Source organism: Cnephaeus nilssonii (genome assembly GCF_951640355.1).
Source record: "Cnephaeus nilssonii genome assembly, chromosome: 1".
NCBI lineage: Eukaryota > Metazoa > Chordata > Mammalia > Chiroptera > Vespertilionidae > Cnephaeus > Cnephaeus nilssonii.
Window position 1 is genome coordinate 60,707,794 of NC_137072.1, and position 22,686 is coordinate 60,730,479.

Here is a 22,686-nt window from a genome sequence, read left to right on the forward strand (position 1 = left end):
AAAGTTATTAAGAGTCAGCTCTGAAGATATTTTCCCAACGTTGGCTTAAAATGACAAATATATTTGTATGTGAGTTTGTAAGGGTCTTTAAACTGACTCAGAAATTTAATAAAAAAACAAACAAACAAAATAAAACAAAGCCCAACCCAATTTCATCCAAGTGTTTGGGGACTTAATAGATATATACTTCGAAGTCATTTAAAAGTATACAGTGTGATGTTTTTAACATTCTAAAAACATTGTGTGTAATCCACTTTCTTATCGAGGCCTGTCTGAAATTTTATTGTATGGGGTAAAGAATTAACAGCAATTCCTTGTGTTGCTTTAAACAATTTAATGAATATTATAATTTTTGTTTGTAAATACAAACCAGAAACTACCTAGATGCAGGCACTAATTGCGGGGAGCAGCTGCAGCAGGTGAATTTGGGCATGGCCATTCACACTCAGAAAGCCTGATAACCAGTCCTTTTCCCGAATCTGCAAATCACTTTCCAGCTTTTCCATGTGATCAGTGTCTTGCAAAGAAGTGTTTATCACAGCTCTGTGACGAATGCATTTAAACTATTCGCAGTCATATTTTCACTCAAAGAGTTTTGTCTCCATTTAGGTCCCCCCCCCCCTCCCTCCAACCCCGCCCCGCCCATAGATTTAGCTCCTGATTCCATTGGCCCTGGGGCATCGAAACCTAAGGTCTCAGAAGCTCATTTACTAGAGGCCACCACTTGCTCTGGATGCTCAGCCGGTGACACTGAAGAAAGCCTAGGCGTCCGCGTCCCCTGGTGCTTAGGCGCGGGCCCCGTTGGTGACCAGATCCACGCAGGGAGACGAGGTATGGATGAGCTGGGGTGGCGTCCCGGGATTACCCGGCTCGTGGCCAACTGTCCATTTCCTGCGAGGCCTGGACACAGAGTTTTTGGGTTGCCTCTGGATGCTCTGGGACAGTTGTGTCCGTGACCCGGGCCCACGGTGGGGTGGGGTTGGGGTGTGGCGGGTCCAGTGCGGAACTCGGTACCTGCGCTACTCCGGGCGCGGGCTCCACCCCAGGCTTATCCAGCGGGGCAGGCGGCGCCACGCCTTCCGCCCTCCCGCGGGCGCGGACCCCGGGAGCCTGAGGAGCAAGGGAGGAGCCGCTGCCCAGCGCTCTCCCGGCCCCAAGGCCCGAGGCGTGCATTTTGAAGCGGTGTCGCCTCGGCCTGCGCTCTTCTCCTCGCCGTCCCAGCTCGCCGACCGCTGCCCAAAGCTCCTGGCCCTGACCCCGGGCCGGCGCCTTGCGCGTGAGTGCTGGGCGCGCGGGGGGCGCGCGGGCGCGGTGGGCGGGCTGCGGGTGGCGCTGTGGGCGTTGGTCCCGGGAAGGTCGCCTTCTGCCCGGCTTTCCCGCCAGGGGCTGACCCGAGTCGGTGGTTGCAGTCCGAGTCCCGAGCGCGCAGGAGGGGAGCGGGAGTCCAGGAGCGCCCTCCGGAGAGTGGGGGTCCCTGGCAGGAGGCAGCCTGGAAAGGAGCCGGGAGGTTTTGGAACAGCTTCAGGCTGGGAAAGCAAATGCTTGAGTCCTTGTGAAGTAGGACCTGCTTCCTTAGCTCGTGCAGGGGCGGGCTGGGGCACTCATCTCCGCGGTTCTATGAATGACACTGTGAGCGCTCTGCCTCTGAGCACACGGACCCTGAGATCCCAGCCCTGGAACTGCTGACTGAGTGGTGACCGCCCTTTGGGATGCCAGGGGCCGGAAAGGCCGGTGGGTGTTGGGAGTACATTTGGTGGAAAACAGAAAACTGTTCAGTTGAGATGACTAGGTTTTAATTAGTCCCTCCCAGTTTCATTTGAATAGGAAATGCATACTGAAAATTCACACTGCTCTTTTGGAAAACGATGTGTTGATGCAACAGATTCTGTGTGTGGTCATGTGTGTTGAGGGCCGGTTGGTAAAACTCCAATTGTGTGGAGTTGATATTGGATAGATAAAAACTTGAGCATGGAAGTTACTGCAAGGTGGAAGAGAAGTGTGTTAATATTAGTACTTTAAGAGGGATTAGCCAACGTATTGCTTTGTTTTTTTCATATCCAGGACATAGAGTTTTTTTCAGTACTTTGGATGATTTGCTAAAGAGTTATTGAGCTCCCTTGTGTAATTTTTCTGTGGATAGTTTAATGATTAACTTCAAAGAGTTAACCAATTTATTACAATACTGATTAAAAGTAATACAGAATAAAGGAAAACCAAACAGAAAAACTAGAAGACCAAAAAAGTTAGGTGGCAAATCTAGCAAACAATTAAAATGCCTCCAATGTTGCCAAGTTTCATTGTCTTCGCTAATAGTGTTCATATACATAATTCCATTTTCAGATTCATAGTGACAAATGTTTATTGGTCATCTTTGTTCCTGAACCTGGGCATTCAGCAAGAGCCCCACCCTCAGGCAGCACGGTCTTTGAATCAAGATAGTATTAAAACACACTTACAGCCAAAATCTATTTCTGCCTTTATTTATTAACCATCCATGAAGCAGCTGAGGTGAGCACAAGTATTACAAATAGAAAATAAAAATACGGCTGGGAGTTACCGTGGGAGAGCACATTAGAATGGACGTGAACAGATCGAAGGACCCTACGCAAATTAAGTTGCATCCCGAGGCCATCAGTCACACAATTCAATGAGGATGAAGGGGGAAACATACCAGGTCCTTAGGGAAGCTTTTCCTGGCACTTACTTCTCGTGTCACAGAAGGATGTGGAGGAGACGGAACCATGGCAGTGGGAGAGTATCGTGCGTGCCCATCTGATAGTGCAAGTAATGGTGCGTTTTCTAGGACTGCTTGCTGTAGCTGTAATTTTCCTTACTCTATGTGTTATGAAATAACACTTGTTGGATGCTAAGACCCTGGGCTCACACATGCTGCTGTTGAATGGTTTCGCTTCCTTGGGGATAAATCTAGATTTTCTAGGGGGATAGGTGGATCTCATGTGCTTCAAATACTCTGTATTTCTCTCTGTCAAGGATTTTTGATAGATGTCTGACAACAGTTGAAAGATATATCAAGTGGGGAGGTATATTCTGTGTTTTCTTACTGGGGTCAGGCCTGAGAACGTTTAGTAAAAATTAATGAACCTGAATGGCCATCCTCTCTATAGGATCTACAGGAAATTAAAGTGTATCCTTTAAGAAATCAATCCTCAGTTTACTCCTGTTTGTGACCCAATAATTGATAAAAGTGTCCGGATGACTTTGGCCTTCTAGTTTATTTTATTTTATTTTATTTTATTTTATTTTATTACTAACAGTTTTGTGAGATATCATTCACAGATGATACAAAACACCTATTTAAAGTACATAGTTTGTGAAACCATCACATTTTATCATCTTCCCCTTTAAAAATCCATTAGCAAGTAACTCTTTCTCCTCATTGTTCCTCCCACCCCATTGTTTTTTAAAGGTATTCTATTTCACTGGAAGGCTGTTAGAAAGTACATATAATCTTAGAGCCACAAAGTTGGCTTATTTATAGAGATAAATGAAATATTCAGAGAACTGTAACACTGAAAGTTAGTAGTTTAAATTAGGGGTGGATACGTGTGTGTAAAGCAAAATTGCTGCTACTTACTTGATTTCAATGAAGAAGTTATGTTTTGGTGAGAAGGTAGAATAAAATCTTAGCAAAGTAGAAACCCCTTTGAACAAGGTTTCTTACACTTTTCTGATGTGGGTGAGGAAGAAACTTTCCTTTACCCTCAAGGTTCTTTTAGTTGGCCTAATAACCAAATGAACATGAGACAGATTAGCAAGAGAAAGTAACCAAATTTAACAAATCTGTGTGGGAACCTCATACACATGAAAGAGCCAGAGACCCCACATGCAGGAGAGATTCAGAGACAAAAAGGTAACATCCTATATAATAAAAGGCTAATATGCAAATTGACTGAACCATGGAATGACCGGTCACTATGATGCACACTGACCACCAGGGGGCAGACACTCAATGCAGGAGCTGACCCCTGGTGGTCAGTGCACTGCCACAGGGAGAGTGCTGCTCAGCCAGAAGCTGGTCTCACAGCTGGTGAGTCCAGCAAAGGTGGTGGGACCCTCTCCCGCCTCCTTGGCAGCACTAAGGATGTCCGACTACTGGCTTAAAAGGGAGCGGGCCTAAGCCGTCAGTCAGACATTCCCCGAGGGCTCCAGGACTGTAAGAGGGTGCAGGCTGAGGGACCCCCCACTCAGTGCACAGGTTTCATGCACCTGGCCTCTAGTGGGTGTATAAGACATTCTGAGTGAAATCCTTAGAGATAAGGTGCTTTGGGGGCTAAAGGGTCATTGCAGGAAGAACAGATGCTTAGTGAATTGAAGTTTGTCCTGCCCTATAGACAAGTCAAAAGAGGTTGTCTCTGATCATCTCTTATTAAGTATGGGCAAGGCCTCTAATTCAAAATACTTTTAAAAAAATTGATTTGAGAGAGAGAGGAAGTGTGTGTGTGTGTGTGAGAGAGAGAAACATTGATTTTTTGTGACCGCTTACTTACATATTCATTGGTTGATTCTTATGTGTGCCCTGACTAGGTATGGAACCTGCAATCTTGGTGTATTGTGATGATACCAAGGTCAAATTCTTATAGGTAGTTAATGGAGGGGTGGAAGTTTCTCTTCTGCCAGACACTAAAGTTGCCTTTAGCTCAAAACAATATAAGTCCCCCAGAGGCACATCGTGGGGTAACTTGATCTGAACTGTCACATGATCATTAGCCCAATCCCTTTGGGCTAGGTCTTAGGCAGCTGTCATGTCACTGGCATTAAGTAGCTGTTATTTCACTGGCATTACGTTCTTTGTCATCTGGAAGAGCAAAAGAGGAAATCTCTAGAAGGCCACAAGCCCTATAATCTCCCTCTGAAGCCACTTGAAGTGAGTGTCTTATAGGGAAAGAGGGAAGTGCTGAGAGGCACCCAAAGCTTGGACAGGTCACAGAGGTATGCCTCTCTGCTTCCTGTCCTACACAGCCTGACCCTGACCTGACCTGACCCTGTCTTCTCTATAATTATTCGTAGTTGAGCCAGACTAGTAGGAGAGAGTGTTAAGTGTGCTGAGAACACTTAGTATTAATATCTGACCTGCCACTGGGAGTGGGAAAGGCATTCAATTATTATCCTATTGTTAATAAATACCACTCAATCGATCTTATTACGTAAGTGTGCAGCCAGTGGAGTCATCACCCAGTAAAAGTGTAAAGACTTAGGAACTGTTCCTACTAGGTCATAGTCTGCTCAGTAAAATGGAATGACTCAGCACAAGATGTGAGGATCAAATGAGATCATACAGCTTAGTATTGTTTGGAAACCATAAGACACTACCTCTATCTTTTGCTGTATAAACAATATATTAAATAAATTATTTCAATATGCAATCAATACACAATTATTAATGAGCCATTTTACCTTCTTTTATTCATACTAAGCCTTCAAAATCTGGAATACATCCTACAGTTACTGCACATCTTAATTAGGACTGTCCGCATCTCAAGTGCTCAACAGGCACATGTGGTAATGGCTGCAGAATTGGGTAGCATGGGTCTCTGGGCATTCATTGATACAGTGATAGAAGTTGGTTTGGACAACGCTTTTTTTTATCCTGAAGATAATCTATTTATACATGTGTCTCGTGCTTTTAATAACTTCTAACTTGTTTCTAATTCCTAACTCTTCTTAGTCAATGCAGAAAGAATAAAGTTTCAGCCCTAACCGGTTTGGCTCAGTGGATAGAGTGTCAGCCTGTGGACTGAAGAGTCCCAGGTTCGATTCCAGTCAAGGGCATGTACCTTGGTTGCGGGCGCATCCCCAGTGGGGGAGTGTGCAGGAGGCAGCTGAATCGATGTTTCTCTCTCATCGATGTTTCTAACTCTCTATCCCTCTCCTTTCCTCTCTGTAAAAGAATCAATAAAATATATTTTTAAAAAAGAATGAAGTTTCAGGAAATTCAAGAATCTAGGAAATAATATTTGTTTATTATTTTAGTACATACCTGCGGTGGGCAATGTCTACAGAGCTGAGTCTTATTTCTGCAAAACTGCCATCTGACTTTGATTTAAGACCTTTCTGTTTTATTTCCCTTGTTTAATAACATGGGAAAACTGTTACATGTCTTTCCAGTATACCGCATATGATAGTTACCTCAAATAAAATAGGTATACTTCAGAAACCCATTAAACAGTAGGCTAATTTTAGTTTAAAAATCGAATGGTATCATTTCAGTCACACTAAATCTAAAGTACTATTGTTATCATGCCAAACCACTCACGCACTTGCATCTTGAATCTAAGCTAGGAGTAGAATCCATTTGGCATGTGCAGTGTTGATTTATGCCCAGATGTAACTAGCAATGTAGTGTCAGTTGACCCATTCCAGTTGCTACTGCATAGGTCTCACTCAGGTTGCTATTGTGTAGGTCTGGCCTTGCTACTTAGCTGTTCTCTGCAAGTACAAAGCACTCCTGTCCTTATTTCATAAATAGATACATATCTTCCCTTCACCCCCGTGGGATGTGATCTATCTTTCCTCATAGACTGCCACCCCAACTCAGTGGTTAATTCAGGTGGTTTGAATTTTTCAGTAAAAACCACGTTGCTATCTTCTCCCTCCATAATTTCTACCTAAAGCAGGAAGAGAGTGTGAATCGCTTCTGGAGAACAGTTTACAAAACGTAAGCTTCCCGCTCTTCCTTCCCTCTCAATGTGGTAGAGAGAGCCCCAAGTATTAGTTTTTAGGAGAACCTCACAACTGTCATATCATTTGAATTTCAGCCAAACATAAATATGCCAGATTAGAAAGAAAAATATGTTTTTGTTGTCTTATAGTTTAGAAAACTATGCTTTTTTTAGAATACATATAGCTGTGACTGGGTTGTATAGCTCTTGATGAAGAAGTTTTCAAGAACAAAGAAGGCATTTTAAGTCTCACATTACATTTCCCTTGTAAACATTAAAAAAAATTGGCATTTTTTTATTAAAAAAATTTTTTAGACTTATTAATAGTTGCAAAAATGGTATAGATAATTCCTGAAATATTTTACAGTTGTCAAAACTAATAGATTAACCTTGGTACAATGCTCTGACAATGTTAAATAAACTGTAGACTTATTAGAATTTCACTGGTTTATACCATCCTTTTTCTGTTGACAATGTGGTCTAGGATGTCATGTTGCATTTGATTGTTATACATCCTTAGTTTCCTCCACTCTGTGACAATGGCTCAATGTTCTGTTGTTTTTCATGACCTTGACACTCGTGAAGAATACTGATCAGTTATTTTATAGAATGCCCCTCGTGATGTTTTCTCATGATTAGATTGAGGTTCTGCATTTTGGGGAAAAATAGCAGAAAATTCCAGTGAATTTATCCAGGGTACATGACATCTCATTACTGATGTTAACCTTGCCAGGTTCCCAATGGAAAGTAGATATCTTGGGAGAGAAACTTGGAGTATGCTAATATCCTGTTTCTACTCAAACTTAAGCTTGGATTATGCTAATATGGTGTTTCCCCTTCCTTCCTTCCCTTCCCTTCCCTTCCCTTCCCTTCCCTTCCCTTCCCTTCCCTTCCCTTCCCTTCCCTTCCCTTCCCTTCCCTTCCCTCCCCTCCCCTCCCCTCCCCTCCCCTCCCCTCCCCTCCCCTCCCTCCCTCCCTCCCTCCCTCCCTCCCTCCCTCCCTCCCTCCCTCCCTTCCTTCCTTCCTTCCTTCCTTCCTTCCTTCCTTCCTTCCTTCCTTCCTTCCTTCCTTCCTTCCTTTTTCTCTCTCTCTCTTTCTCTCTCTTTCTTTCTTTGTTATAAGAAACCAAGATCTGGGCACCAGGTGTTCTACTGGAGTAACTTTGAGCTTTTTAAGTTTAAAAGATTTGTGACCTAGAAAATGCACGTCTACAAAGAGGAGTAATGCCTTAACCCTTTGCACTCGCTTGCTTTTTTCTCGATTCCTTTATTCTAATGCTAACCGTGTCGAGTCACACTCGACATCCGAGTGCAAAAGGTTAAATTTCAAACACTATAGAGGACCTAATTAGTTGGATTCAGTTTCTTATGGGAAAGAAATAAATTTGGCAGGGTTTAGCATTTTTCTCAAATGATGACCTATAAGTGCTTATAGAACAAACAAAATGAACACATACATTTTTATTTATTAGGCTCTTAAGAGAAAGTAGCCTCTTTTAAAAAAATCTATTAGCTTAATTAAATTATATTCTGACTATTGGCTGAATAAATGAGAAGGGGAGATATGCCTAGGCCATATATTTGAAATATGCTGTTAACCTCAAAACGAAAAGCCAAAGTGAGAGGCAACAAGCATTTATTTGAGACCCCAAAGAAGAGCTATTCTGGTAGCACTGATTTAGGCAGAAATATAAGTACTATTCTGATTAGGTGGTGAAGGCAAGGGGTATTTATGAGGAAGGAAAGGGAGATAATTATATGAATAGAAAAAGGAATTTCTATAGGTGTAGATAAGCTAACATAGTGAAGTGAATTCTAAAGAATAATAAAATAGGAAGAATGTCTTTCATTTTCAGTTCGGTAATCATGATGTGTGCTTTCCAAACAGATGTTTGTTTGGGATTCAAGGCTGATTTGGGTCCAATCCAAAGGTTATTTTTCAGTTTTAACGTTGTAAAGGTTTGAGGAGTAAGATATATAAGGCAGTTCCTCTGGGATGGCAGCTCCAACTTCATTTTGAAGTGGCTCTGTTTATATTATTTTTATATTTATATTTTCCTTTTTGATAGAAACCTTTTCTTGCAAGCACCACTGATAGTCATCAGAAAGCAATACCAATCTATACTAATAAAAGCCTAGGTGGCATCTCGCACTCATATCATCACAAGGTCAGGGGAGGGCAGTTGGGGTCAACCAGTCCAGCAGAGGAGGGCAGTTGGGAGCAATCAGGCCAGCAGGGAGGGCAGTTTGGGGCAATTGGGCCAGCAGAGGAGGGCAGTTTGGGGCAATTGGGCCAGCAGGAGAGGGCAATTGGGGATGATCAGGCTGGCATGGGAGCAGTTAGGCGTCAATCAGGCCGGCAGGGGGTTGGTTAGGGGGTGATCAGGCTGGCAGGCAGAAGCGGTTAGAAGCCAGCAGTCCCGGATTGTGAGAGGGATATCTGACTGCCGGTTTAGGCCCGATCCCTGCCTAAACCGGCAGTCAGACATCCCCTGAGGGGTCCCAGATTGGAGAGGGGCAGGCTAGGTTGAGGTACACCCCCCCAGTGCATGAATTTCATGCACCGGGTCTCTAGTTAGTTAATAAGAGGATTGTCCATCCCTCATTGCTGGAAAGGCTCATGTTCATTCCCTGCATTTTCTACATAGGAGGGAAAATGGTTTTCGTAGGAAGCTTAGGCCACATTTGAGCAACATGGGCACGAGAACAGAGGAAGGCTTCATCTTCATGTCCCTTTAAGAGCAAACATCTGTTGTTTTTGGAGGTTTCTCATATGAAGTTTCATAAGCCTTAGCAATGATCTCAAAACGCTGAGCACTGCCCGGCCAGCTTGGCTCAGTGGTTGAGTGTGGACCCATGTACCAGGAGGTCACAGTTTGAATCCCGGTCAGAGCACATGCCCAGGTTGTGGGCTCTGTGCAGGAGGCAGCCAATCAATGATTCTCTCTCATCATTGCTGTTTCTATCTCTCTCTCCCTTCCTCTCTGAAATCAATTTAAAAAATAAAAGAAATAAAGATAAAAGGGCAGAGTGAGAAGCAACAAGCATTTATTTGAGCCCCGAAAGAATAGCTGTCTGGCAGCACTGCTTCAGTCAGAAACCAGGTAGTGTTCTGATGTGGAGGTGAGGGCAAGAGGTATTTATGAGAAAGTGAAAGGGTGTAATTACATGATCAAAAGAAAGACATTTCTATGGGTATGATAAGCTAAGAAGGGAATTTCTCTAGATGTAGACAAGCTAACATTCTGAAGAATGTTTTTAATTTTCAATTGGTCATGATGTCAGCTTCATTGTAAGCTTTTAAAATATAGGGTGTCTTCCCAAAATGTATACATACTTTAATAGCTGGTAGCTCAATTTTAAAAATGAAATGTATTTTAAAAAACACTGCCTGTATGATTTTTTAAAGTGTGTGTATACATTTCTTGGGGACACCCTATAGTTGCTTGAAATACCATATTTTAGGCCTAATCCAAAAGTTATTTTGCCCAGTTTTAATACTCCAAAGGTCTGAGGAGTAAGACTTGTAAGGCAGTTCTTCTGGGATGACAGCACCAATTTCATTTTGAAGTGGCTCTGTTGATAATTTTTTTTACCCAAGCATGAGTGTGTAGGCAGTTAGGCATGAGCAGATCGGTGACTGCAGGCAGGTATAGAAGGTCATCAGGTGGAAAGCCCTAGGTGCCTAGCAACAGGCAAAACTGGGAAAACAAGAACCTGGACCCCACAGTAACCTTTCCTCCCTAGCATATTGCTGGTCATGTGGTTCAGACCCTTCCCTGACCTTTCCTCCCCTGGCTTGCCAATACCATGATGTTTTGATTATCCTTGCTTTGTAGTACAGTTTTACGTCAGGTGGTGTGATACCTCCAGCAAGGTTTTGTTTTTTCCCCCACTAAGGATTGCTTTGGCTATTTGGGGTCTTTTGTGGTTTTATAGAAATGTGATGACATTTTTGTTCTATTTAAAAAGAAACCATTGGGATTTTCATGGGGATTGCATTAAGTCTGTATATTCCTTTGGGTAATGTGATTACTTTGAGTTTTAAAAATTAAAACCATGTTTATTGAAGTTTTTCACATTTCAAGCCTGTTCACAAGCTGTTAAGTTCCTCTAATTTCTTATCTTAATTAGCCATTTTTAAATTCATTTTAGGGAGAGGAAGGGAGAGAGAAGGTAGGGGGAGGGAAGGAGAGAGAGAAATATCAATGTGATATTCCTCATGTGCCCTGACCAGGGATTAAATCTGAAACTTGGGTATGTGCCCTGACTGGGAATCAAACCCCGCCACCTGTTGGTTTGCTGGATGACGCTCCAACCAACTAAGCCACACTGGCCAGGGTTACCCTAATATCTTTTAAAGGGGCTTTTTGTAACTTCTTTAATGAAACATTTCAAAAGCTTGTTTATAAATTTAATGCTCAGTTTTTTGTTTTTTTGTCTGTTTGTTTTTTTTATTGATTCTTAGAGAGATAGGAAGGGAAAAAGAGAGAGGAACATTGATGTGAGAGTGAAACGTCCATTGGCTTCCTCCCACACAACCCCCACTGGGGATGGAAACGGCAGCCCAGGCATGTGCCCTGACCAGGAATCTAGCCTGCAGCCCGTTGGTGCATGGAAGGGCGCCCAACAAACTGAGCCACACCAGCCAGGGCTAACACGCAGTTTCTGTATTCAATTCCTTAACTATTTGACGATTGGTTTTCTTTTCTTAATTATTTTCATAATTAATTATGCATCTTTCTAAAATTTAAATATATTCACCCATTAAGGAAATATTTTGTCATCCCAAACAATTTTGGAATTTGTCTTCTTAGCTGATTGAAGGAGCATAACCACTAGTGATATAAAGCCTGGAACTGCAGCTGTAAATTCAGAGAAACTTTTCTAGTCCCTGACTGTCTGGCTAAGGCCCTTTTTGTAACAACTACGTCATAAACTCTAAAATTAAAAAAAGCAACAACAACAACAACAAAACAAAACCAACATCCACAACCAAAAAACAGGGGATGAAGGTGATCATGTAATCTGTCCCTGATCTTGAGTCAGATCATGATATACTTTTCAAGCTAGACAAGTTTAACTCCTGCTTCATGACTTTTTAAAAAATATATTTTTATTGATTTCAGAGAGGAAGAGAGAGGGAGAGAGAGAGAGATAGAAACATTAACGATAAGATAGAATCATTGATTGGCTGCCTTCTGCACACCCCCTACTGGGGATCGGGCCCACAACCTGGGCATGTGCCCTTGACTGGAATTGAACCTGGGACCCTTCAGTCCACAGGCTGACACTTTGTCCACTAAGCCAAACCAGCTAGGGCCCTGCTTCATGACTTTTAAGTAATTGTCATACTCTTATTTACTTACTAGTGACCTGGTGCATGGATTCGTGCACATTGAAAGGAAATTAATTAGAAGGTGGCCAGCGAGGCGGGACCGGGCAAGAAGGGCCCAACATGCCCTGGAGCCAACCTCTCGCGGTCCCTCCCTGGCTGGCCGCACTTGGGGTGGCACCATGGCTCCAAAGGCATCTGCGGAATGAGAGGGGTCCCTCTGACAGGTGGGGTCCCTCGGCCTGGTCTGCAGGGATCAGGCCGAAACTGGCTCTCCGACATCCCCTGAGGAGTCCCAGAGTGCAAGAGGGCATCTGCAAAGCTGCTGTCGTACAGGGTGTGGAATGCAAACGCAAGTGTGCAATAAACCAGATTCAGGGCCAACAGTGCTTCGGCAACCACATAACCCATGGTCGAAGGTGGAATCATGTGGCCCCTTAAGGAATCAGGCTTCCTCCTCTCTGGTTTTGGGGTGTGTCACCCGAGAACCACTGCTGCCAAGTCACTGCAGCTTGGCAGCTCCCCCGTTGAGCGTCTGCCCCCTGGTGGTCAGTGCGCATCATAGCAACTGGTTGGACAGAGGGAGAGACACTCAGCATATTAGTCTTTTATATATATAGTCTTTTATTTATATACTAGAGGCCCATTGCACGAAATTCGTGCATGGGGGTCCCTCAGCTCAACTTGCACCCTCTACAATCCAGGAGCTCTCAGGGGATGTCCTACTGATGGCTCAGGCCCACTCCCCATGGTTCTCTGCTCTCTGTGGGGCCTGGGGGTTTCCCTGCAGCCATGGAGATGAAGCCCCCATGCCCTGCTGTCCGCTCTCTGCCTGCCGCTGCCATGCAAAGGAAGCTCCAATGCCTTGCAGTGTGCTCTGTCTGCCGGGCCTGGGGGCTTCCCAGACACAGACACACTAAGGAAGCCCCCATGCCCTGCTTTCCAGGCTCTGTCTGCAGGGCCTGGGGGTGTTCCCACCGCCACTGATCTAAGGAAGCCCCCAAGCCCTGCTGTCTGGGCTCTGTCTGCCGGGCCCGGGGCTTCACAGCCATCACCCTGGGAAAGAAGCCCCCAAGCCCTGCTGTCTAAGCTCTGTCTGCTGGGCCTGGGGGCAGATCCAGCTTCGCGCATTGGTCCGCGCGAACCCCCGATGGGCTGACGGGCCTAAGCTCTGCAGCACCGGTGGAGCGGGAAGGCTGGATCGGCCCCCTCTGGAGGCCGATACAGCCTCGCCACTTGGTTCCCGCAAGCCTGTCCTGGCTCTGTCTGCCCGCCGCTTGGTCTGTGCGAACCCCCGCGGGGCTGACGGGCCCAACCGCTGCAGCACCGGCGGGGCAGGAAGGCTGGATCTGCCCCCTCCGGCGGACAGGCCCAGACACTCCAGCAGCGGGGCTGAGGGGACTGGGCGCCGCCATCTTGTGGCTATGGGGGCCGCCATTTTTGTCGCGGGGTGATGGTTAATTTGCATATTACTCTTTTATTAGACAGGATACACACACACACACACACACACACACACACACACACACACACATACTGGAGGCCCAGTGCCTCAAATTCGTGCACTGCCGGCGGGGGGTGGGGGGGGGGCGGGGGGTGGGGCGTCCTCAGGCCAGCCTATGCCCTCTTGCAGTAAGACATCCTCGTGGGGAGCGGGCCTAAGCCGTCAGTCAGACATCCTTAGTGCTGCCATGGAGGCAGGAGAGGCTCCTGCCACCACCACTGCGTTCACCAGCTAGGAGCCTGGCTTCTGGCTGAGCAGCACTCTCCCTGTGAGAGCGCACTGACCACCAGGGGGCAGCTCCTGTGTTGAGCATCTGCCCCCTGATGGTAAGTGAGCGTCATAGCGACTGGTTGTTCCGCCGTTTGGACGATTTGCATATTAGTCTTTTATTATATAGGATAGATTAGATATTTAATTGAATCTAATTGTTGTGTATGCATTCATAGTTGTGTTTGCCTCCCTAATGTGGGTTCTAAGATTGTTCTTATCACAGTGATATGGGTTGCTCATTGGAAATGGATCTATTTATTGCAGTGCAGTTTAAAATGGACTTGTTAATTATAACTTTAATTATAACTAATGTTAATAATATCTCCTATTGTTAATAATGTTAACAATAATTTATGTTAATAATATCTTTTATTGAATTCAGTATATCCAAAATATTTTTACTTGTACATACAATCACTATAAAAAAGATTTCTATTATTTTTAATTAAGATATAATTATCAGATAACATTAGTTTCAGGTATACAACATACGGAGCCAATAATTATATGTATTGTGAAATGATCACCACAATAAGTCTAGTTAATATCCATCACCACATAGTTATAAGTTTTTCTTTTCTCGTGCTGAGAACTTTAAAGATCTCTTAACCACTTTCAAACATATAATACAGTATTGTTAACTATACTTCCCCTGCTGCACATTACATCTGCAGGACTTATTTCTTTTATAACTGGAAGTTTGTAACAAGACAGACTATAAACTGACTGTTGCTTTTCTCCCTCCAGAATGGCAGATCCTCTCCAGATGACTTCCGGAACTTACCGAGTTATTATCCCAATGTCACAAACTAACACCGATGGCGTCCCCAGGACCACCCCCAAAGACCCGAAGACGTTTACTGAGGGAGCCGTGTTAAGTTTCCATAACATCTGCTACCGAGTAAAAGTGAAGAGTGGATTTCTACTTAATCGAAAAACAGTTGAGAAGGAAATACTGACAAATATCAAGTATGTGCATGAACGTTTGTTTATATAGCTTTATTGACAGCAGTGAGCTCCACAGGTTTAGCCTAATGCAAGTACAGGTGCTGTGGACATTTGTATATATGTTCCTACATATACACAGACACATGCTTTCATTTGTTTTCCTCACCTGGGAATGAAATGGTTGGATTGATGGGGAAAATGAGACATTTTTGGGGGCTAGCAATCTGAATCTGTGCCATTAACCTAATACACATTCTTATTAGCCTATAGGCTAGCCACTGCCCCTTTAATTGTCTGGTCTTGCAAGACCTGTTTACTCCCATTTTTGAGAGACCATAAACCATCCCCAGACGGAGTTATCAGTGCTGGTGCCAGGCCAGGCCTTTAGTTGTGATCTCAAGGCCCCAGCACATGGGGCTCTTTAAGAACTTGCAAAGGGGACTGGGAAACCCCATATTTGGGAGACAAAGGACTGGGAAAGATATAAAAAGGGACAGCTTCCTCCATGTTGTTGCTCAGAATTTGAAAGACATTTTTTCTCTGAGCCCACTGGCATAATAATAAAGTGTAACTCCATTTCTCTAAGCGTTGCTTGTTTTTTCTCCAGTCTTCTGTGACAGGATCACATGTTAGGTATATATATGTTTAATTTTTAAAGGAATAACCAAACTGTTTTTTTAAAGTGGTTGTACCATGTGCATCAACTTTTGTTTGAGAAACTGAATAATTAATGTGCCATTTAGCTTTCCTTGGGTAAGCCTTGTGGTTTAGTGGGAAGAGGCCTGGCTGTGTGACTTGGCAACTTCCTGACTGCGGGGATAGAATTGTAATCTCTGTCTTCAATATTTTAACCTCTGAAAGAAAAGATCTGTCACTATGTTTCATGAGCCAAACACTTTAGGTTCTTATGCCCTTTATGTCCTTTATGTTCTAGAAGCAAGAGTCAGGAATTTGAAAGATAACATATTGTGAAAGTACGGTGGTTTTCAAATAGATTTGTTTTAAATGAGTGGCCTGTTCATACAGTCATTTATCATCTATAACAATTTACCTAAGGTTTTCCCGCATTATACAGAATGACAGAAACTACTTAAATACAAGAAAACTCTAGTTTAGCTTAAGTTATGCAGTGGAGATCCAGCATGATAGAATTTAGAGTCCAAATCAGTATAAAACTGTGATTTTCATTTTCTTCTTCCATGAACAAATTTATCATGTGGGTGGCAGAGTGAGGAGGGAAAGGAGAAAGGAACCTACTTGGGACCACATGTCTCTGTGCTTTCACAGGCGACAGCCATGAGGATTGTTTGTGTTTTTCTGATTTCCAGAGAATTGAGCCTGATTCTTCCTCTCTGTGGAGTGGGGAGTGCGTCTAGGTTTCTTGGACACTATGGTCTATGTGTTTTGTTCAGTTAGTGTGTTTGTTTGATAGGGGAAATAATTATTCCTGGATAAAACAAGCACTTTTTCTAGCTGAGACTGGAGAAGTGGTTAAAAGAGCCCTTTGGCCAGGTATGGCCTCCAACCTGTATAGAATCAGATGCTTCTCATGTTTTCCTGATGCGTTCTATGGGATTGTGGTCTTTTCTGTCAGAAGCAGCCAACTGCTCCCAGGAGGCTAGGGAATGACAAGAAGGGGAGAAAAGTTTTGCATGTGGGTGGGGAAGAAAGAACAGGGACCTGGGGTTGGTTGGGTGGTGGTGAGGTAGGGGCTGTGTGGAGCTGATAGAACTTTCTTCACGCAGCAGCACATACTGTCATGCCTGCTTCCTTGTTGCTTTGTTGTAATGGCTAAAACCCTGACCAGGAAAATAAGGAGAGGTAGGTAGTCACAAAGTCTTATCTTTTGCTACATGTCTACATAGAAGTGACTGACCTTGGGTTTTTTTAAAATCCTCACCTGAGCCCGAGGTCACGTTCACTGATTGAAGAGAGAGAGGAAAGGAGGGAGAGCGAGAGTGAGAGTGAGAGAGAGAGAGAAGAAAAAAAAAAGAAAGAGAAAGAAAGAGGAAGAAAAAAGGAGAGGGGGGGGGGAGGAAGGAAAGGAAGGAAGGAAGGAAGGAAGGAAGGAAGGAAGGAAGGAAGGAAGGAAGGAAGGAAGGAAGGAAGGAAGGGAGGAATCTGTTGCCTCCCGGGGATTGAACCCGCAACTTTTTTAGTATACAGGACAATGTTCTAACTATCTGAGCCACCTGCCCATGGCTGACCGATCTTTTTGAAAGCTGACACATTTTTTATAGAACATAATAGTCAAGAAAATGTTGGCCACTTCAGAATTTGTGCTAAGTGGAAGGTAACAAATATTTGAATATGTGCAGGTTGAATGCATTTCAAATGTAGTATACATTTATCTTGTTTATGGTTTAGAGCTAGTATATTAGGAGCTAAATACCCTAAAATTGTCATATGTTTAAGACTTCATAATGTTTTTATGGTTCAATGGTATGCAATCTGCAATGCATGAGTTATCTTTATGTGCACTGTTGCGTTCATAAAAACTCAAGTCAAATCTACTTTTATATATGTACCAGTATGATTTTTTTATTTTTTGATTACTGTTCACATACAATATTATCTTAGTTTCAGAGGTACAACCTAGTGATTGGACATTTATATACCTGAGGAAGTGATTGCCCTGATAAGTCTCGTAGGGCATCAGCATTGTCTTGCTTACTCATATTTCTGGTTTAGGCATCCGTGAGAAAGCTCATCTCTTTTATTCAATGTTGTGTTTCTAATTTTTCTCTTATCCGCTGGTTTCAACTAAACAGAGCTACTGAGATGGGAGAAAGGTTGTTCTCATTTATCTTATTTTTTACTTTCTTTTGGTAGCACCATCACCATTCACAATAGTAATAATATTCTACAAAAGCTGATGAGAAGCTAGATTTTTGTTTTTTCCTTTGGACATATTATAATTTCACTTTTAGAACTAAATAGCCAGAACCTGATGTCCTTCGTGGAGGGAAGAAGATAAAATCTGACAATGAGAATTCCAAAAAGTGAGATTTTTACTACCTCATCAAAAATCATCCTGTTATGCTTAGTTTGTGTCCATACCTAGAATTTGGTCTTTTTCTCACCAATGTTGAAGATCTACGGGAAAAAAGCCCATTCCAATAGATGTTCATATCACATAATCTTCAAGGAAGTTCATTTTACTATTGGGAGATTTTAAAAATTAATAATTTATTTTGAAATAATTTGAAACTTAACCATTGTGGGAACATAACCCTTTTATCCAGATTCCCCACCTGTTAACATTTCACCACAACTTGCTAGTCATTTTATATATTAGATAATTCGTTGTCATTAGCATTGTTCTGAAGCATTTGAGAGCTGTCCGTACGCTGCTCTATTATTCCTAACTCCTCCAGTTCTGTTTTTCAGAAGTAAGGGCCCTCTCCTATGTAACCTCTCAGTCATTGTCTGAGTGGTTGCTAAGCCTCATAATAGCTGCAGTGGTGGGTCCTTAGGGGTCGTTGGCCACCATGCTCTTCCCATAGTTGACTGACCATCACATCATGTCTCCTCAGTCTCATCCAACCTGGTATTTTCCTGTCTCTCTCCAGGTGATTTAATTAATCCTCACCTGAAGGTATGTTTATATTGATTTTTAGACAGAGTGGAAGGTAGAGAGAGAGAAACATTGAACCATTGCCTCCTGTATGCACCCCGACCAGGGCTCAAACCTGCAATTAGGTATGTACCCTGACCAGGAATCGAACCAGAAACCTTTTGGTGAATGGGACTGCGATCCAGCCATCTGAGCCACCAGGCCAAGGCTGATGTTAATCTTGATCACCTGGTCATGTTGGTATCTGCCGGCTTTCACCACAATGTCACCATTTCCCCCCATGTAAGTAATAACTATTTTGAGGGGAGTTACCCTGACATTATTCCAAAACCCTATTTTTCATAAAACCTGAACTCACCAGCTTCAGCCCTTTTGATGTCTTTGGCCTGAGTGAGCAATAACTATCACTGTGATAGTTACCAAAGGGTGATTTTCTATTTTCATCTTGCTGTTCTGTATGGATTAGTTTGCATTCTACTAAAAGGGAAACTCACTGTTCTTCAGCTCTTCATTCATTTGTTTATTTTAGTATAGACTCATGGATTATTATTATATTCAGTACTATCCAATAATAACATGTTATCATTATTAATCTTGATATTGTTATTGTTTCTGATTTGATCAGTGGGAGACCTTTCAAGGTAGTTTCTGTGTTTTATTTTTTTTAATTCATTCTTTTGACACATTCTCTTCTTGGAGTATTTTGTTGGCACAATACGAAGTTCCAGACTCTCTGTACTTACCCTACCTGGTTCCTTTTTGTGAAGTTTCGCATTTACTAACTGAGATCTGGGTGTTTAGAGTGTTCGTTGGTATTGGGATGGCATAGTTTCTGGGCCTTCTCAGTGGACACACCTAGGGAACATATGTATGTATACATGGATACACACATCTAAACCTTTTTATATCTGTCTGTGTATATAGGTCAAAACCCATGACCTCCAATTCTGATCTAATATCCTAGAGTTATTCCACATTTCCATGTTTGTAAAGCATCTTCTCAAAAAATGAAAAACCTGACTCTCACTATTCTAATATCCTAAATGATTTGTTCAGTTGATTTTTTTAGAGATATATATAGAGAAAAACAACAATGACACATCAATCTATGAGAGAGATATCAATCAGTTGCCTCCCATATATGTGCTGACTGGGAATCGAACTGGCAACCTTTCGGTGCCCAGGACAACGCTCCAGCCAACTGAACCATACTGGCCAGGGCTCAATCAATTTCCTGGTTCCTTAATATAAGCAATCTCCCCACCCTCCAGCTGTATCCTCTCTTCCTCCCACCTCCCATTGCAGCCCAGGATCTTGGGTGCTGGCCATGGCTGCTCCTCCATCCAGTACTTCCATCTCTTTCACACTAAGAGGGGAGGTAAAGTCTAATAGAAACGATTGATGCATTATGTGAACATGATATAATAGGTAGGGAATGTACCTAAGTTTTCTTTCCAGTCAGTATGCCTATTTTCTATAAGTTTTTTTGTACTTCTTATTGTTTTTTTTAAACATTTGGTTTTCCTATAAGTAATTATTTCTAAAAATGCAAAGACTCATTTACTCAACTGATTTTTTAAATCTTTATTGTTGAAAGTATTGCATATGTCCCCTTTCCCCCCTACTGACCCTTCTAGATTCACCACCCTATTGTCTGTGTCCATGGCTTATGCATACATGCACACAAGGTCTTTGGTTGATCACTTCCCACCCACCCACCCACCCCTGTCTTCTTTTTGAGATTCCCTATTCTGTTCTGTGCTTCTGTGTCTCTGGATCTATTTTGTTCATAAGTTTATTTTTCATTTATTCAACTGATTTTTAACATCTGTTAGGAGTCTGATATTGTGCAAGATTTTAGTGACAGAGGTATGTGCTCTGTTCTCTGCAACTTTCTAGTCCAGTGGGGATTCGGGCAACTAAAGCACTTTACTGTGTTGCTCTATTGTGATACAGGGATTAAGAGACATGGAAGCCACCACCCTAAATTGGAGGGCCAGGGCCATGGGGAGAGAGAAAGTAAAGATTGTATGTGAGTGAGTGAGTGTGTGTGTGTGTGTGTGTGTGTGTGTGTGTGTAGGGCAGGGTAGGGAGGGACGATGCTCCAAGCTCTGGGGATGGCATTGACTTCTCACCTTTAAATGAGATTTACCATTATTCACTAAGATGCAATAGATATGATAGGAATCCTGTAGCTAGGTTTTATTTCATGTATTCAGTATTCTATGCATACTATGGGGTGGTGGTGAAAGAAGATGGCACAGTTCTTGTTGGCACGGTTTTACAATATAGTGAGGGAGACTTTTAGGCACATAAATGCTATATAAATCAATAAAGAAGGGTGGGGAATAGGCTTTGAAGGAGGGTGGGGTGGGGCAACAAGGGAAGTGTACACTATGGACTAGAACAGGTCAGCAAACGTTTTATGACAGTGAATATTTTCATTGCGATGGGTCACACATGAGGGTTGTAACTACTCAACTCTGTCACTGTAGCAGGAAAGCAGCCATAGACATAAATGGGTGAGTGCGGCTCTATTCCACTAACAATTTGTTTTTGAAAACAGAAAACATGACCACCTGTAGTTTGCTGATCCCTGGACTAGAATGTAGAATCCAAGAGGGCTAGAACTTTTAAAAAAATGTTTATTGATTTTTAGAGAGAGAGGAAGGGAGAGGAAGAGAGAGAAATACTGATGTGAGAGTAAAACATCAATCAGCTGCCTCCCGCACGTCCTCTACTGTGGATAGAGCCTGCATCCTAGCCTGTGCCCTGACTGGAAATCAAACAGGTAACCTTTTGGTGCACGGGATGTGCCCAACCAACTGAGCCACACCAGCCAGTGCTGGCTAGAACTTTTATTCTGAGCTCTGACCCATGTCCTAGTAGAGTGTCCTGTACACACATAGACACTGAATAATTGTGTTGAGTGAATGGAGGAAGAATTAGCCACTGCTCCAAACTGGGACTCTTTTTTTTTTTTTTTTTTTTTTAGAGAGAGGACTCATTTTTTTTAATATATATATATATATATAATTCTTTATTGATTTCAGAGAGGAAGGAAGAAGGAGAGAGAGAGAGAGAGAGAGAGAGAGAAATATCCATGATGAGAGAGAATCATGGATCAGCTGCCTCCTGCACGCCCCCGACCGGGGATCGAGCCCGCAACCCAGGCATGTGCCCTTGGCTGGAATCGAACCCGGGACCTTTCAGTCCGCAGGCCGACGCTCTATCCACTGAGCCAAGCCGGCCAGGGCAAACTGGGACTCTTGCAATTAGGATTGTCCATTGTTTTTTGTAATGCTAGGGTTTAGTGCCAAAGGAAGCCAACTCAGGGTTATGCAAAAGTTCTTTGTCTTAGAACGCTCACATTGTCTTTTGAGTTAATCATTTAGGATTGCTTGGTCTTTATTTGAGTAGATATTTTTAAAACTTGGAAAGGTTTTCTGGCAATGAAACCTTAGTGAGTAACAAGTTTATCTCTGGTCACTTTAGAAACAGTTTGTAGGTAGCTATCAATGCAGAAGGTAGATGAAGAGCTATAAATAAATGCATCTTGAAAGTTCACCCAACCATTAGCATGTCTTATTACATCAGAGGAGAAAGGCCACGAAAAGAATAAGGTATTTTTCTGTTTTAGAGCTTGTGTCTGCTTTACCTAACTCACTGCATCTGTTCAATGTTTCAGTGAGAGGCACCTCCGTTAATGAGCAAAGTAGGAGGTAAATTTCACCCTAGCACCTACCAGGCATTTTACACGTGACAGTTCCCGCACTATTGGCAGGCCGTGCTGAGGTCCTCCCGGACTGGAGCCCTGAGCACAGCTGCACTGTGCCGTCTATCACCCACGACAGCTGTATATCGTAGTATTTGCCCTGTGAAAGTCACCGTCTGGGCATGAAATAGCCTTCCTCTTTGCACCTTCCACTGGGATAGATATTGGATTCTCTGGAGAGTAAATTATGATTTACCTACCAATTCCACAGACATTGGGCGTGGACATGAGGTTTTTTTTTTTGTTTTTTTTTAAATACATTTTCATTGATTTCAGAGAGGAAGGGAGAGGGAGAGATAGAAACATCAATGATGAGAGAGAACCATTGACTGGCTGACTCCTGCACACCCCCTACTGGGGATTGAGCCCGCAACCCGGGCATGTGCCCTTGACTGGAATTGAACCCGGGACCTTTCAGTCCGAAGGCTGATGCTCTATCCACTGAGCCAAACCGGCTAGGGCGACACTAGGGTTTTGAAAGGCCTTCCTCGGACCTCCATTTCATCAGGCTTGTGTAACTGTGGTGGACCTACCTTCCTTCTCCTTACTCCAGTGAATTCTCCTTACCATTCTACTGGTGACCTTCAGGGTTAAATTA

At 43.1% G+C, this 22,686-nt stretch overlaps 1 protein-coding gene across 2 annotated transcripts in view; it reads left to right on the forward strand.

Annotated features, from left to right (window-relative positions):
• The first annotated feature begins 692 nt into the window (after window positions 1-692).
• LOC307098846 (broad substrate specificity ATP-binding cassette transporter ABCG2-like) overlaps window positions 693-22,686 on the forward strand; it is a 54,773-nt gene continuing 32,779 nt past the window's right edge. The window contains exons 1-2 of one of the 2 annotated variants that reach the window (XM_079769972.1): window positions 693-831; window positions 14,536-14,757. In XM_079769972.1, coding sequence (XP_079626098.1) covers window positions 14,537-14,757 — 221 coding nt within the window. In that variant the 5' untranslated portion in view covers window positions 693-831; window position 14,536. Of the gene's footprint in view, window positions 832-1,068; window positions 1,277-14,535; window positions 14,758-22,686 lie in introns of those variants that run through there. The other variant, XM_079769973.1, reaches the window with a different exon arrangement.